This window comes from Tribolium castaneum, chromosome 2 (genome assembly GCF_031307605.1).
Source record: "Tribolium castaneum strain GA2 chromosome 2, icTriCast1.1, whole genome shotgun sequence".
Taxonomy (NCBI): Eukaryota; Metazoa; Arthropoda; class Insecta; order Coleoptera; family Tenebrionidae; genus Tribolium; species Tribolium castaneum.
Window position 1 is genome coordinate 4,703,640 of NC_087395.1, and position 17,558 is coordinate 4,721,197.

The window sequence follows — 17,558 nt, forward strand, 5'->3', positions numbered from 1 at the left end:
TGATTTTTATGTAAAACCGACGTTTTTAAAACCAAGGTTTCACTCAAGCTTCTGCAGGACGAAGGAAAAGCATGGCATCAAGTGTTTTTTTTGCCAAAACTGTATATGTATTTTATTTTTTAAGAAAATTAATTATTGTTTTATAAATTTCAAGTTTGTGTAGAATTGGTTTGGCGTTTTTAGAAAACTTTAGCGTTATTGATACTAAATGAACCAATTAATTTTTTACCAAGAGGGTTAACTACGAAAAATAACACACCAAGCTATTTTTATAAAAGTAATACTTAATAGATAATAGTAAATAACGCAGTACAGAATGATCAGAAAGGAAAGTACCAATAGTACGATACTTGGGTGATTTTTAGGACCGTTTAACGATTTTCAAAAATGAAACTTTCTACTAACTTTCCTAAAGCAAATAGAGCTCTTCAAAAGTACTACGTTGAAATTAATTTTCAATTAAGCAAGTAAGATAATTGTGTTTAATTAATGAGAAAATTTAAAATTCTTACACTAATAAAAACTAATAAAAATCCAGAAATAAACAAAACAGAGAAGTATATAAGATGATTCAAAATTGTCGAGTCATCTCTTGGAAAGATAAGACATCCAGAAGAATGTATAGCAAAAATTATTTAAGTCTTTTTTATAAGATATAGATCTTTAATGTAATGTTAAGAAAAAAATAATGTGTCAGAAAAATTACCCATTCTGAATATGTAGTTCTCATTTTATTTTGCGTTGGACTTTTGTTAGATAAATTTTTTTACTTGGCGAGTGTTTGAATTATTCGTAGATTATATCGTTATAATTTATTAATATATTCAGTTATGACAGCTATTTTTTCACATAGAAATATTTTTCATTAAATCAATCACAAATCGTATTAAAAACTTTGTTATCCCATCCATAAATACAAAATAAATTCACGAAGTACAGATTTGAAAAGGTTCTATTCTCCATATTTTTGTTTTTAATTTTTAATACTGTCAACAAAAATAAAACTAATTTAAAATCTATTTATATTCGTACAGAATGTACAGATGTACAGATAGATAGAACGTACAGATAGATGCAGAATTAAAATAAAACAAAAATTAAAACAGAATTAAATTCTTTTTATTTTGGTAGAATATCAAGGCAATTTATTTGCTTGATATTTTTGAAAAGTACTTGTAAAATTAAATATTTGGGTTTTGTTAACTTTAATCGAAATTTGTTAACACTGAAGGAAATATTTGGGCTTTCTCTTTCAAATGTTCTGCTAATAGTATTTCCTAACACTTGAAAATGAAAAAGTTTTTGATTTTTATAAAGATGCATATCCAAAAATTTGCAAATAGTTTAGAATTTTAAAAGAAGCTAAATGTGATTTTAGGGACGAAAAGGGTCTCAAAAAATCTTAAGTAAATAAAAAACTCAATAAAAAAAATAACTTGATTATAAATTACAAATTTAGTTGCCATTTACTTTACAAATCTTAAATTAATCGCGAATTGTAACAATTTTTTTGCAAAGACGGGGACAAAATTAAATAAATATTATTTAAAAAACTTTTCAATTTTATCCAATGTTTTAGTTCTGATGTTAAGTAAAGAAATAATTGTGTATTACACTGAAACCATTTAATTTTAAGAAACAGAGCATCACTAACAAAAACTCTGTTATTTTTCTGAAGTTCAGGTTGTCATTAACTTTCGATCAATCACTAAAAAGAGAGTTGACGCAACAAGGTTACTGAATGAACATTAAGATTTTTCACCGTCGCTTCCTGTTAGGAAGTCCTTAAAAGGAAAATAACAATGTTTTATCGTCGCTGTAAGTTTAGACGTTACTATTATTCGTACACTTCCACTGACATCGAGTTCAAGCAAACTGTGTATGAGTCGGCTTTACTTTCACTTCTTCATTTCCTTCCTGCGTCAAGTGGGAGCATTAGTAACAGTATTCTGCATTCAGAAGCAGTTTCTTTGCTACACCTGCAGTTTGCAGGTGGTCTGTTTATTTGTTTTTATTATCTCAGTGTTTGTTATGATTTGTGTTCATTATTGTGGACGTTATTCAGTGTCATCATGAAACCAAAACAATAACATTGTTAAGCAAGGAAGATTATTAATTTTATTTTATTTGTTGAGTTTTAAATACTAGTTGTGTTGTAATGTCGTGCTGCCAAAAATCGAGTTATAAAATGTCCAAGACACAAAATGTGATGTTGAGAGTGACCATCGTGATGGGCATGATGGTGGCAGTGGTGGCGGTTTTGTACCTTACCCCTTTACCAGGTATTTTAATTACATTTTACGTTTCGTATTACGTTGATAAAACAATTAACAAAGTTAATTACACAACTGACCCATTACAAGGTGAGTCTCCTAAAAGTGTACCTATTTTTAACAGAAACTCACAATGTCATAGAAATTTGCGTTTGATATTATAAATACTTTATACAGGGTGTTTCAGCTAAAACTTTCGAGCCTGATATCTCAGATATTTGTCAAGGGTTTTTTATGAAATTTAAAATGCAAGTATTTTGGAAGATAAAGATTAAAATCCAATTTATGCAACAACTCAAGTTTGCAAAACGTAATTTTTACATGCCTTTTTAAAATGTTAAGCCTTTTCAGACTTATATTAAAAAAATTATCGTCAGTCAAAAATGCTGTTAGAAAAAACTCTTTCGTGGAAGACATCTGTTTCACGAGAAAAATGAACAACAAACTGTTAAACGTGGGTACAGATGCAAAAGCGTAGATTTTTATGAGACAAATGAGCACTACCATTGAATTTTGGGCAATTCGGAAATAAAATTACCGTTGGGGGCGCCACTGAGCTAGGTCGAAAACAGTAACCATAAATGGCGGGAAAATGTTTATTCGGATATTTTGAGCGTTGTACGAATTTTGGGGCTTCACAATTATTACATTGCCTATGCGGAGTGATTATTGCATCTTTGATGCAAGAAACTTATGTTGACAAATGAGAGATGACGAGGAAAACACGAATAACGAATGACTGTTTGGTTCACTTTCTTTATTGGAAAATTATTACAAAGACATTGAAAAGCCTACCTTTTGGCATAATTTACGTTTAAGTGTATTAGCAGTTGTTAATCTTTATTGTAGTTTTGTAGATTTACCGCAGCATTTCATGATTTTTTCAGTGGAAAATTTTAACCTAAAATTCATAACACTTCACTAATTTATTGGTTTCTTGAGCCAAACTTTGTGTTCGCTGTGATCCATCACTTATAATCTTTAATTAGGCAACTGTTTGATAACACTTTGTAATCAAAATTTAAATATTTTTCACTTTTTATCCACTTTCAAGTTCCAACAATAAACACTTTATACCACGAAAAACTACAGAACCAAAGTCAACGCTAGTATTTACCACCACGTACTTTTAAAGTAATTCTTTCTATTGTAAGTAATTAACATTATACACGCAAAATTGTTGAACAATTCATTAAATGTCAGTTAAATGTGGCATTACGAAAATTTCTTTACTGTTTTCGACATAGTTCAAAAGTCATCACCAGAGGGCGTTTAGTTAATTTTATTTCCGAATCCTACTCGCAGAAACGTAACTGTCACGCAAGCGACATTTCACAATTATCTCTCACCCATACAAAGTTAAAAAACAATATTTTTGACTTACTTTTGGTACTGGATGCTTTAATTCTTTCAAAAAGGACTAAAAGACTGAACAACAACTGAAAAATTCTCGACACTTGAACATTCAGGACTTTATAAATGTTTCGTACACTGCTGATTGGATTCTCTTCCAAAGCTTGAATTACAGCCCCAACTATTACTTCGTTTCCAGTGACGTATTTTGTCCTCACTCGATTTAGTTCAGGTACGCTTCCTGTGTCTTCAAATTATTGACGATTCTTTGAACTTTAAATTTCATAAACAACATTTCACAAAAAGTCCAACGACACCTTCCATAGGCGAATATTGATTCCTTTTTCAACAACACAGAAATTTCAGCCCCTGTTGTTGATTTTTAAAATAATTTCACCAAATTAAAACAATCTTACTTTTCTGACAGCGCGCACACTTTTGACAGTTTTTTTCAGTGGTACACAAAATGCCGCATAGAAATGCTTCATCAATTGTTTCAAAGGTGACTGCCCAAATTACTATCAAAATTTGGATTAAGTTTTTAACAACAAAATTTAATTTTTTTCTTTAATCAGCCGAGCGATTTGGTTAATTTTTTGTGTGGCCATTTATTTTTCGGGGTTTAATGATCCAACGGTTATTTGGCTTAATTTTAAATAAAAGAAAATTTCATTTTTTTTATTGAGGTTATTTTTTGCCGCTAATTGAAAGACCACCTCCTAAAATATGTGCATTCTAAATTTCCTAACATTCCGTTGACAAATAACTGAGATATTAATCTCAAAAGTCTTAGCTGAGACATTCCGTATTTAATGTTTCTTCAGTAATAAAATAATGAATTAATTATTATTAATATTAAGTTGCTGCAAAACTTTTCTCATGTTATTCTAAAACAAATGACGCTTAAAAATGTGATTTTGGGTAAAACACTCGTAAAAATGTCTCACTATCTTTAAAAAATAAAAATTTAAAATTCAAAGAAACTTCATTTTGGGACTAGCGGCAATTTATTTTTTGTGGATTTTTCGCACAAAATACTTATCAATTAAGTATCGTTTCTTTTCGAATAAATTAGAATTAGAAATGAATTAATTGGATATTTTTTGTGATGAATTGTAGAAGAAATCTGAAAAAATCCAAAAATATAAAGCACTTTACGATTTTAATAACAACCGCTCATTTCTGTGTGATTATTAGTTTTTGAGATACAGTAAGAAACATTTTTTGCAGACTCACCTTGTACATTATATGATGAATGATGATATGACGGGCAAATTGAATTAAAAAATGTTACAGCTTGCATAATTTAACATTTTTATCCAAAACGAAATGAAAATTTATTGAAAGTGAAACTAATTTAATTTCGATTTATTTATTATAATTATCGGTAATTATTGCTAATTAAGAAAAGAAAATTATTGCTTTATACGCTAGTTACACAAAATTACGGAAAATTCTCGCAAAAATTGCATTGTTATTTAAGTAAGTTCTCATTATCTGTTAAGAGAAAATTAATCATTTTGTAAATACAGAATGTACAGAGTGTCCCATCGAGTTGGTGAAATTTATTAAAAAAATTAATACTTATTTACAAAATCCGCTTAATTATACAGAGTGTCTCGGAAATCAGTGACAAACCAAGTCCCTATATTTTTTAAATTTTGGCTACAGTTTTTAACTAATATTTTTAAATGTTTATTAGATCGGTTTTGTTTAGTTATTAAAACCATTTGTGTTTTTTTTGACATAAACACACTTAAAAAAATATTACACATAAAGTAAGAATTCTAGAAAAGTAGGATTCTCACAAATTTAAAGAAGAAAGTTTATACTTAAGAAGATAAAAAATTAACAAGTTTGTTACAAGTTGAATTTACTTGAATTTTAAATCGAACATCTCATTTTTTTCTTTTGCATTTTTAAAACCTTTAAATTGTTTCTCTCAAAACATTAACAATTAAGTGTCTCTTACTGATTACTCAACAAGTATTTAACTTTAAACATTAAAAAAATATTATCTTCTTATTGTTCAGTAGTTGAAAAGAGAAATTTTCAGCTAATGATAACTTTAAAATATTACGCCTAAAGTTTATTACAAATAACTCAAATTTTGAAATATTTATGGCCAATGTTAAAATTCCCATATAAAATGCAACAATAACAACATCAACAATTTTCATTGAATAACGCACATGGCTGCTAAAATTAAAAGTTAAAGTCTAATATCTGTTTATTTTTTATTTCTTATTATTAATTCTTTGTGCAATTTTTTCCAATTTAATACAGTTGCCCAAATCAATAAATTTCATGTTTAAGAAATAAGCTTGAAAATGCTTATATTGCGTCTATTGATTTATTTATAAGAGAACCTAATTAAGGTGTTTTTTAAATCAGACAGACGTATACCTTATCAATAATTAGGTAGAACGACCGTTAACTTAGCAATTAAGTCGATTAATTAATTCATTAGATTGTCGCAACTATATCGCAACCACCATTATCAAATTCGGATATTGCAGCACATTGAACATTATTACGAGATATCTTCGCAAAGTTTTTTTAATTTTTAATTCATATTATGTACATAGGTATATATTCGTTTTTTTATTTCTGTTTAAAATTATATCTTAAATTTGAACATAATATTATGCAGGGTGATTTAGGGGTGCGTAGTCGGTCTACAACTTTTTTATTATTTAAAATATTGCGAATCTGTTTTAATTATCCGATAGAGCGACTTTCTATTGATATACGGTTTTTATAGCAAATTTACAATATTTCTTAAAGTGTTCAAAAATATATATATATTTTTTATTTATTTTATTAATAATTCTTGATGAGTAAAATTCATTTACGTATCAGGTAATAATTAGATTACTTGTGTAATTAGTCACATTGGTACATGTCAAAAAATTAATTACTATTTGGCTATCAGATTCTAGGCTAACAAATTGTCTTGTAATAAAATATATTTTTTTGAAAAATTTCGAAAAATATTTTAAATTTGCTATGCTAGCCCTATAAGAAAGCTTATTAAAAATGCTATCGACACATTGAATAAAATACAGGCTGTTCCATTTGAAAAAAATGAGTTATTGAACTTTTTGCGTTTTGGGCCGCCCTGTATATTATCTGCGTGCTTTAACGAAAAGTTGTCTATTTACTAAAACTACAAAGTATTCTGAATTTTTCAGTCGCAAATTTATTGGAAAATATTCATAAGCGACTTTGCAGTAATTTTTAAAAAATCGGTCATTTTTATAACGAAAAGTTGAATAATTCCGTAACGAAAAGAGATAGACTCATAATGGTTTATATATAATTACAGTATTTTTCGGCGTAGATTCCAATTACGTAAAAATATATAGGGCGTTCCATTTAAAAAAATATAACTTTGCTTCACCACTCTGTATACAACACCCTGTGCATAATAAAAATATTTCGAATAGCAAAAAAGTTATATACCGATTACACACCGCTGGATCACCCTGTATATTATGAATTTTGATGAATTGCAGTGTAACTTTTTTGTGCATTTTCACGTTGTAATAATTTTGTTTAATTATTATTATTATTAAACAGAATACTCGCTCTGGAGCCTTCTGTTGTTAGAGGGCAAATTTAAAAGAGCGATTGATTTTTACCATCGCTGTATGTTATTTTTAAGTTTTCAGTACTTTTGTTAAGTACCTAGGTAATAAATTATCTCGTAAGAAAGCAAATTTTATTATTCTAGATAAGTGAAACTTATACATATCTATGAGTATGAGTTAATTAATAATTCCATTACTGAGATGTAGTAGTAAATTATATTATTAAAAAATAAATTACCATTTAACTTTTCAGATTCTGGGACTATTGGCTTTTTGTTTAAAACATCCTTAAATAACTATTTCTATTCCAACACCAAGGACGATACTAAAAATGCCTAAAAAATAATGTAGGTAACTTTTAAACAAAAAATAATTACTCCACTCTCTACTAAAATAAAAAATATGTATGTTCTAAAATGTGTTAACTTGTTGTTGGGTACAATAATGTACAACATGATTGAAACAAAAGTAATGACACTAAAACAAATGGTCTTGTTAGCAATAATAAAATTACACCAAATTTCATAGTATTTCATTAAAAACACTTTGTTTAAAAGCACAATTTTTTTTATTTAGAGGTTACTTTTATATAGGGTCTGTTTATAAAAGAGTGTAGGACCTCAGGTGGTTTTAGAATTTGGATTTGCAGCATTTAATTATTTTATTTCTATAAAATTTCTGAAAAGTACCAATTTTTATTTACGCAGACAACCAGTAAAATCATACTTTTTATATACTAACATTGTTCGTTTTTTCTGGAAAGAAGCAGCAAAGTTTTAATCTCTACTATGATCCTACATTTAATTTTTTACGGATTGTATTTAACTAAAAAGTTGTTCTACGAAGTAATTTGTACAAAGGTAAATGAACTTACTTTATTCTATTTTTCACATTTTTTCTTATGTAGGAGTAGTGTTTTTTTTTAGTAATTTCTAAATAGTTTGCTCTACACGAGGCCTCTATGATTAAAAGTAACAATAATTAAAAACAAAAACAGTCAACAAAATGACCTGAACCGAACTTGAACTGACACTTATCGTAGAAAATAGCTAAAATTATGAATTTGAGTATAAAAACTAATATTCGCAGAAAGGAAACTATGAAATGATCTTTGCTGAAGTAAATTATAGGCATAAAAATAAAACATTCAATGAACTAAAAAAAAACATATAATTAGATTGGTTAAAAAATGAGATTAAAATTCTTAAATTATTACTCAAATTATTATAATTTATTAATAAAGCATGTACCTAACTTTTTAATAACAAAACACCTTCATTTACATAAACTGACCATTATCCACTAAGCTTAGTCAAAATAAAAGTGAAACCTACACTGTATTGCACTCTTATCAGCGCATTAAAATGCAAAACTAACTTTGCACCTTGTTTCCCCTAACTTATTTATGCAGCTTTTACTTTAGCATAGTTAGTGAGATATCAGAACCAAATATATTATTTCTTTGTAACTTGAAGAATAAAAAAGTGTATCTCATTAAAAGCTTTCATTTTTACTTAATTTTTATAAGGGTTATGTCAAATAGGTATTTGTTTCCTCTTTTACTCATACCTCAAAACACCCAAATATGATGTTGCCATTGTGCAGACTTATATTTAGCTTTGCTAACTGGTTTAAGGGATGAAAAAAATTAGCAAATTTGTAGTTGTTAAAAACAGAAGAAAAATAACGTACGAAATCGACGAAATAACGTAATAACTTTAAATTTTGCATTTTTTAACGTAACTTCTTTCTGTGTAAATAAATAATCTTATTGATAGATTCGTCACTTTATACGTATAGAAAATGTATTGTGAAAAGTGATAGTTTAGAAAAGTCCTAATGTATTTGTTTTTTTGCTCAAGTATTTTACAGTAAACTTTTCGTTTTCGCTTTGCAAATTATAGTAGGTATTTTATGTTTCACCATTTTTATGGAAAATAACTGTAAAGTAAAATACAATGTAATAGTAACGAGAAGTATTCAATATGTTGTGTTTTGCAGTTTTAACATTGCAATTGTAGAAAAATATTTGAAATTTTTCACACATGTAAAATCTACTCTTATAAATAAACTTGCATCAAACAGTAGTACCTATAGTTTCTTCAACAATTAACTAAGCAATAAAAAAATGAGTACAAATCCACTTTTCAAAATCTCTGATCTCAAAGACGTTTTTATTAAAATTGAAATCCACCAAAAATTAAAATACTAAATAATTGTAAAACATATTTTGAAAATCAGTGTCAGAATTCAGAATATTATTATTATTATTATTATTAATCATTATTAGTATTATATATTATTACTTATTATTGAATTATAATCATGGAAACCATTGTTTTTGAACAAATGTTTAGTTAAACTATTATTTAGTTTTTATTTTCAAGTTTCATATTAAAAAAATAAACTTTAGATTTTTTGGAAATGCGAGACAGTATTTTCAAAACATCTGAGTAAAAGGTATTAAAATTAAACTCCTCGGTCCTATTTCAGCAACAATCTGATTGTGATTTTGTAATTTTGCGCCCTGTTTCGTTTTCGGCATTAAAATTAATGCACCTTTATCAAATCTATTCCTGTTTCATTTTAATTTTTTAATAAATAAAATAAAAACCTAATGAACAAATTCTTTTTAAATAATAACATAAAAAGTTTTTTGAATGCACATTAATTAATTTTTATTAATAAATTAACAAATAAATTGTTATTATGTACTTAATAATATCGTACTAATATCGAACAGTAATACAAAAAAGTTGTATTATGTTGTTGTTTTTTCATTTTTACGGGAATTATGCTGTTTTTGTCAATGAGATTCAATTATTTCAAAAACTTAGTAGAATCTACTAGTAAAAACATTATGATTAACAACTATGTATGGAGTGAGTTTAAACTAAACTAACACAAAAAATTTATATTTCTGTTGTGGGTCATTTTTCATAAACAGGTCGATTTTATTTTTGCAAATGCTACATTTTGACACTAGGCTATCATTTGTGGTTTTTGAATAATGTCGCTATTTTTAATTTTTTAAATGGAAACTGACATTTTTCATTAGTATTTTTGATAGTAAATATACTTTTTTTCTGGTAAGTACAAAGATTTGAAATGGTAAATTAAAAAAAAAAATCGTAAAAAAAAGGAAAATGCATTAATGCAAAAATGTATTAATAATTACACATAAAAGACTTTACTTTTTGCCTTAAGGAACGATCTTTTTTTTGCTTATTTTTAAAAATTACAATAACAACAAAATGAATTTTATGCGTTACTTTAAACTTACTCTACAATGCATTGTAACATTTTTAGATAAAAAAATGTACAAATTTATTGAAATATTTTAACATACCGACAGTAAAACTTTTATTCAATAGCTTAACTTTCACCATTCAAAAATTTTTGGAAGCCTTCCCCCCAAAATTAATTTCTGGATTTGCCCCTGTCATCACAACAGTAAATTGATTTAAGGGAAGCAAAGTATTAGCAAAATTTTGACTGCAAAATAATATTATCTACAGCGTGCTCAAAAACTGGTGCACCAACTCAATGGTGTGTGGTAAAGGTTAAAATAGTAAAAAAATTCTTTGTATTAAAGTTATTGATAAATAACGGATTTTAGATGAATAATATGTGGCAACGTTGTCTAACAGTCATGATCGCAATAGAATTTGAGCAATAATAAAAATAAATTATTTTTGAAACGCTTTTCTAGGAAACAATTCCCAGTGTTGGCAAATCTACACAGTGTGATTTTTTTGATAATTTTTTTTTTTAAATTAAAAAAACTGCTAAAATCTGATAGTAAATTTAAAAATAATTATTCATCGTTTTGTTACGGAACAATTACTTGGTATGAAACATAAAAACATAAAAAAATAATATAACTAAAGAAGTTAACACAATAACTTTGTAGCTCCAGATTTTATAAAATATGACTTTAGGAATTTTTTCAATATTTTTCCCGTAATCTGCACTTGCTTCTCAATAACGTACCACTGAGTTGGTGCGCCGGTTTTTGAGCAACCTGTATATGGATGTATTGGAAATTATTTTTATAATCAATCAGTGTTGTTAGTTTTTTCACTTAATCAATAAAAAATAAATGCAAGCATTGTACACTGAAAGTAATTAATTTAAGCCGAGCTTTTTCCAGTTTTTGAAATTTCTAAGTTTCTATTGTACTAAAAATAAAAGTGAACGATCATGTGATGAGCTGAAAACAATTTGTTACAATTTCTATTTTCTGTTTCTAGAGGGCACATTCCTGAGCTGTGATAGACCTTGCCATGACCTAGACTGGCCAATGATATGCCGCATAAAAATCCAAATCGAGAATAAAAGGTAACACAACACATCCCTTTCCCAACCCACTATTCTATTTTTTCAGGCCATGTAAAGACTGTTCCTTTAATAACGACACTTCGTCCGAAATAATCGCAGTTAATGGCCAAAGTCCAGGCCCAGCAATTCAAATATGCCAAAACGATATTTTAGTAGTGGACGTAGTTAATAAAATGCCTGGACATAGCTTAACAATACATTGGAGAGGACAAGCAAATGTTGAAGCACCTTTCATGGACGGAGTTCCTCTAGTCACCCAATGTCCAATACTTAGCTATACCACGTTTCAGTACAAATTTCGGGTCACTTCCCCTGGAACACATCTCTATCAGGCATTTTCGGACAGTGAGCTCAATCGGGGTTTGTTTGGTGCTCTTATCGTAAGACAAGCTGAAAAAAACGATTTGCAACGGAAATATTACGATGTGGATTCAAGAAATCACATAATTATGATTTCTGAAAGGGATAGTAAAGTACTAGTCAATGGAAAAGGATCAAATGAAGTGACAAAATTCACAGTTAAGAGGAACAAACGTTACAGGTTTAGAGTAGCATTTGCTGGAAGTAACTCAGGATGTCCTGTTACTTTAACTGTTGATAACCACCTAATCAAAGTAATTGCATTGGATGGTAACCTTGTGTTTCCCACCGAAGTAACTTCCGTGGTTTTGACCAAAGGAGAAAGACTCGATTTTGTGCTAAAAACCGACCAAAAAATCAAAAGACATTACGTGAGGGTTAAATCATGCCTTGGGGAAGGTTTAGCTTTGTTGAATTACGAACTTGGGGACACAACACCTACTGAAAAACCCCAAAAAAGGGAAAAAGAAGGGAGGGTTTTGGACACTTCTCTTTGTCACTCCAAAATTGGCAAAGTCTGTCTAAGCGATTTGAATTTTGTTGAAAAAATGCCAGAAACAGTTAAAACCGCTCCAAAGACCGTGTATTTGTCTCTCGGATCGCAGATCGTAAATGTTAGTGGTAAGTAGGTTAAGAGAGAAAGTGGTGTGATGGAAAAGTGAGCGAAAGCGATCTTATGTAAGACAAGAATAATTTTTTTTTAGGTAATTTCGGCTCGAGAGTTTTTGGTGTCAATAATTTAACGTTCACTTATCCTTCGTCTCCTTTGTTAACGCAATTGGATCGAGTCGCGATGAACAGCGTTTGTGATGGGAGAAATGTGCCCGAAAAATGCGTGGGGAAGGAAGTGTGTGAATGTGTTCATGTTGAGCACATTCCGTTGCGAGCGGTTGCCGAAATTGTGCTTATTAACCAAGGTTGGGTTTACTTTCATTTGAATTAATTATTAGAAATTCACAAGCAACGCAGTTTAGTTTATCAGAACTTGAAACATTTCAAAAATTTCCTTCAGTACAACATCAAAATCGCTGGTATTTATTGAAATAAAATATTTTAAACAGTGGTTTTACAATTTTTGGAATCGACAAAATTTCTCACATTTTTTAAATGATTAGTAAACGAAAAATGTTTTTAAACCAGAGTTTTGACCTTTAATTATTACTGAAAATAAAATTACAAATTAAAAAATCCTAATCAAAACTTTGACTCTTTTGGAAATTAATTTTATTTGTAGAAAATTAGAAATGAAATTTCAATGATCAAGTTGTATCCCTTTTGGAATTACACAATTTTTCGATTGATTGGAATTTAAAATAAAAATGAGCTTCAAATATACCTAACAATTTTTTTATTTGTACATACCAGATTTGTGGCTCTTAAAAAGTGTGGGTATTTTAGCTTTTAATTTTAATTTAAAACTGAAAGTAAGTAAAAAGTAATTAAGAAATATAATACTATACAACACTTTAGATTTATTTATAGAAAACCAGAATGTAGATCGAATTTATTAGATTCATTTATTGGTTAGAATAGTTTAATAAAATTACAAGTGCAAAACAATTAAAACAACAATAAAAGGCTGAATACAGATAATATATTTTCGGCTTCAAAACTTCAAAATGTTTTAGGAAAAGGATTTAAAATCTGAGTATAGGTCTGGAGTTCTTTAGAGTTTAGAGTTTTGCTCTTTACACTTCAAATCTTTTTAATTTCTAGGATTAAGAAAAGAAAATAAAAAAGATTTTATAATATATAAAATAAATATATATATAAAAAATATATAAAATATAAATTTATATAAATATATAAAAAAAGAAACTACACGGCAAAGAAACTTTATTTAATAAATAATATTTTAGAAATGACTTCAATTTTTTTTTTAAATAGTGTATTTATTTTTAAAATAATAATGTTTGAAAACCTCTAAGTTAAAGCCACTCGTAAGTTAATCTATCATTTAATTATTAAGCATAAAGTTCTTATTTTAAACTATATATATTTAAAAAATTCTGAACTAAACTTTTTTGCAAATGCGGGACAATATTTTAAAATTGCTAATTAAAAGAATTTAAATTTTTATTCAATGGAACAAAAAATTAAATAATAAAAACGAGGTAATGGATTTTAAATTTAGATATGTTTAAAAAACTTTGGCTGTTCAAAACTAAATTATCGGTACTTTAGGATCTGCACCGGCAGAGCCGGTTTACAGAACATTTTAATTTGTTAATGGCAACTTAATTCGAATTAGGTTAATTTTGAATTAAATCTTAATTTTGTTGTTTGTAAACCGACTCTGAGTTTGTTTTACTAGAAAGGATTAGAATTTTGTAAATCTAAAGGGAAATTACAGGCTTTCATTGTAAACTTCAGAAATTTCTTTGAAAAGTAACTTATTGTTCTAACGAAAAAAATATGTTTTGTTTAAACTTTTTTTGTTTGCCATATTTTATAGTGCTCATATGGTTGCTATTTTGCAATTGTAAATCACAAAGGCTTGAGCTAATAATTTTTGGATTTGTGTTTGTTTTGTTGTTTTTCTAGAATTGCAGAAATCTTAGTTCTTGAAACCGTAAAATGCAGATTAATGTTGATTCAAATTTTTATATTGAAAGATTTTGAAATTTTATCAACAGTAATTTTAGGTTGGTACCAACTGTTATATTAATAAAGTTTTTAAGACATGACTTTTACTACTAAAACATATCATAAAAACTTAAATTGTAGAGTTTTTCGTGTCGCTAAAACATAAAAAAATTATTTGTAAACTAAAATTTAGAATTCCATAATTATCATATTGTAAAATCACTCTAATTACAAGTCTTAGAAATTTTAGAGACATGATTCATGAATGTTAGGTTTTAGAAATATATCAATTAAAGAAATTAGACCTTGGGTAAAACTTTAAACTTTTTGCAAACACGTAGTTGAGAACCTCATCTTTTCTTAAACAGTCATTATTTATTTAAACAATTAATTAAGGTTACTTTACGGAAAGCCAAATTAAAAACTCGACAAATGTCAAGTTAATCTCGAATTAAAATTTTATTGCAATTAAAAAGTTCTGTAAACTGGACGTTAGTTATTATTAAGTTATTAAAAACTTTTAAATTGAAATGGTAGACGATAATTTTATATCTACTAAGTAAAAAACATAAGATCATAAAATAAAAATAAAAATAATAAAAATAATGTTAAATCAAGAATCCATTAGTTTTCTATAGTACAGGGTGACTCTACTACAAGTATTTTTTATTTGTTTAATTAAAACACACAGATATCAGCGTTTTCTTTTTTATACTTTATTTCTTTATGTATGTGATTTTTTTTCACATTTTTTCAACAACTCCTAATTAAAATTAATCAATTAAAATATTAATATCAATAAAATTAATAGCTAGTTTATAGAATCGGCAATTCGCGATTAAATATCTGATTAACTGATCACGTGGCCAACGTGAGCCAATGAGATAATTTCTCATTGACGAAATTAACTTATCACTCTTATCAGCGCATTAATAAAGTTTAATTTAATAAACATCTCTTGTTTTAAAATGACATAGGACATACCACTTTTTTGTATCTGCTTAATAATAATAATTGATTAGTTTTAAATTCTTAATAAAATTGTTGCTATCTATTTCAGATTTATATTTTATTTAACAATTTTTTGTGGCTAGTGACCTATAAATTGATTAGTTTTAAATTGTAAGGAATTGTAAAAATTCTGAAACTCTTAATAACCTAATATTTTTAAAAACATTTAATTTAAAATTTAGAAATTTCAACTTTGTAAATCGTTTTTAGGAATACTCATTGTGATTAAAAAATAACTTGTCCAAACCTGAACTTTTTTTTTGAATACGTTCATATTTTTAGTTTTTACTTTCAAGTAGTTGCTAATTGCACCCTGTAAATCTTGATCTAAATTTTTGGATATTTGGAAATTGGCTCTAAAATTTTAAAATTGCTGAAATGCAAACTTCTATTTTAATTAATTTAATTAATTCTGAAATTTCTGATTTTTATAATCCGATAGAATCTAGTTTTAAGCAACAAAATTTTTAAATATGTGTTAGTTTGGGGGTTATAATTTTTTATTATCAAAATCTACGATTGAGAGAAAAGAATTACAAAATGTAGACTGCGTAAATATAAATTAATGAAGTTACTGTTTTTAAACATGAATTTTGAAACTTTAGAAATATTATACAAACTTCAATATTTTAAGTTTATTGTAACTATAATAATTGAAAAAATTAATATTACTAAGCTGAACAACATTTTTTAGATTTATTTGTTGCTTAGTCAACACATTTTTTCGGAATTTTTCAGATGCGAGCCAAGAGGAGCACATATTCCACTTGCACGGGTATCGCTTTTATGTGGTCGGTTTTCGCCACTTTGAAAACGCACCTTCAACAGACGAAATAAAATTGTTGGATCAAGAAAACACGTTATTTCAAAGAAATTTCAACAACCCCGCCATAAAAGACACTATTCGCATTCCAAAAAACAGCGTTGTCGCTTTAAGGTTCTTGGCAGACAATCCTGGTGAGTTACTCAATAGTTTAACGTTGAATTATAGCAGTGGCTTTTAGGGTTTTGGATGCTGAGGGATGAGGGATCAAGAGGTTGGACAAGAGGGTTAGATATCGTTTTACAAGTTGGTGAGCCCAGTGATATGGTTTCCACGCCTACCGATTTTCCAACTTGTGGAAATTACATCGGTCCGGATTTCTTTCTGATGTAAGACTGTTTTTACAAACAATTATGTTGTAAAACGTGATACGTGATAATTACGAAAGGGTTTATATTTTTCCTAACTCAAGTCATTGTACAGTTACAGTAGGTTAGATTTATATTTGTGTAATAAAAATTCGAAAATAAATTATTGCTTCATTTATTTCTCTCATTTTAGTCAGTAAGTTGTGATATTTTTTTCGCAAGTTGTAATGTATGTTGTACGGTCATGGTCGTTGATATAAAACACGTAAGCTGTCAAAGCAAAATCGCCAAAGTAATCAAAAGCGACAGGGACAAGGTTGGAGTCATGTTGCTGACACACATAAGTGTGGGAAAGGTCAGTTTTTCGTCAATAAAACAACGAAAGGTGAATAAAAGTTGCTTATTCAAGAGCAGAGGACCTGCGATATAAGGAAGAGAAAAGAATGACATTGGTTACGTAATGGCCTTATAATTGTGCTGACAATTTTTATCACAAGAATACAGGGTGCTCAAAAACTGGCGCACCAACTCAGTGGTACGTTATTGAGAAGGAAGTGCAGATTACGGGAAAAATGTTGAATAAATTCCTAAAGTTATATTTTAAAAAATCTGGAGCTACAAACTTATTGTGTTAACTTCTTTAGTTTTCATTATTTTTTTATATTTTTATGTTTCATACCAGGTAATCGTTCCGTAACAAAACGATGAATAATTATTTTAAAATTTACTATCAGATTTTAGCAGTTTTTTTAATTAAAAAAATTACAATTTATCCAAAAAATCACAATGTGTAGATGTGCCAACACTGGGAATTATTTCCTAGGAAACCGTTTCAAAAATAATTTATTTATATTGTTGCTCAAATTCTATTGCGATCATGACTGTTAGACAACGTTGCCACATATTATTT

The 17,558-nt window shown here is 27.8% G+C and overlaps 1 protein-coding gene across 1 annotated transcript; it reads left to right on the forward strand.

Moving 5' to 3' along the window:
• The first annotated feature begins 1,926 nt into the window (after positions 1-1,926).
• On the forward strand, positions 1,927-16,811 carry LOC655485 (uncharacterized). The gene is made up of 6 exons (XM_962028.4): positions 1,927-2,282; positions 11,473-11,560; positions 11,607-12,541; positions 12,625-12,837; positions 16,256-16,474; positions 16,522-16,811. Exons 1-6 carry the CDS (start codon positions 2,159-2,161, stop codon positions 16,671-16,673), a joined length of 1,731 nt encoding a protein of 576 aa, XP_967121.3. The 5' UTR covers positions 1,927-2,158; the 3' UTR covers positions 16,674-16,811.
• The last annotated feature ends 747 nt before the right edge of the window (positions 16,812-17,558 follow it).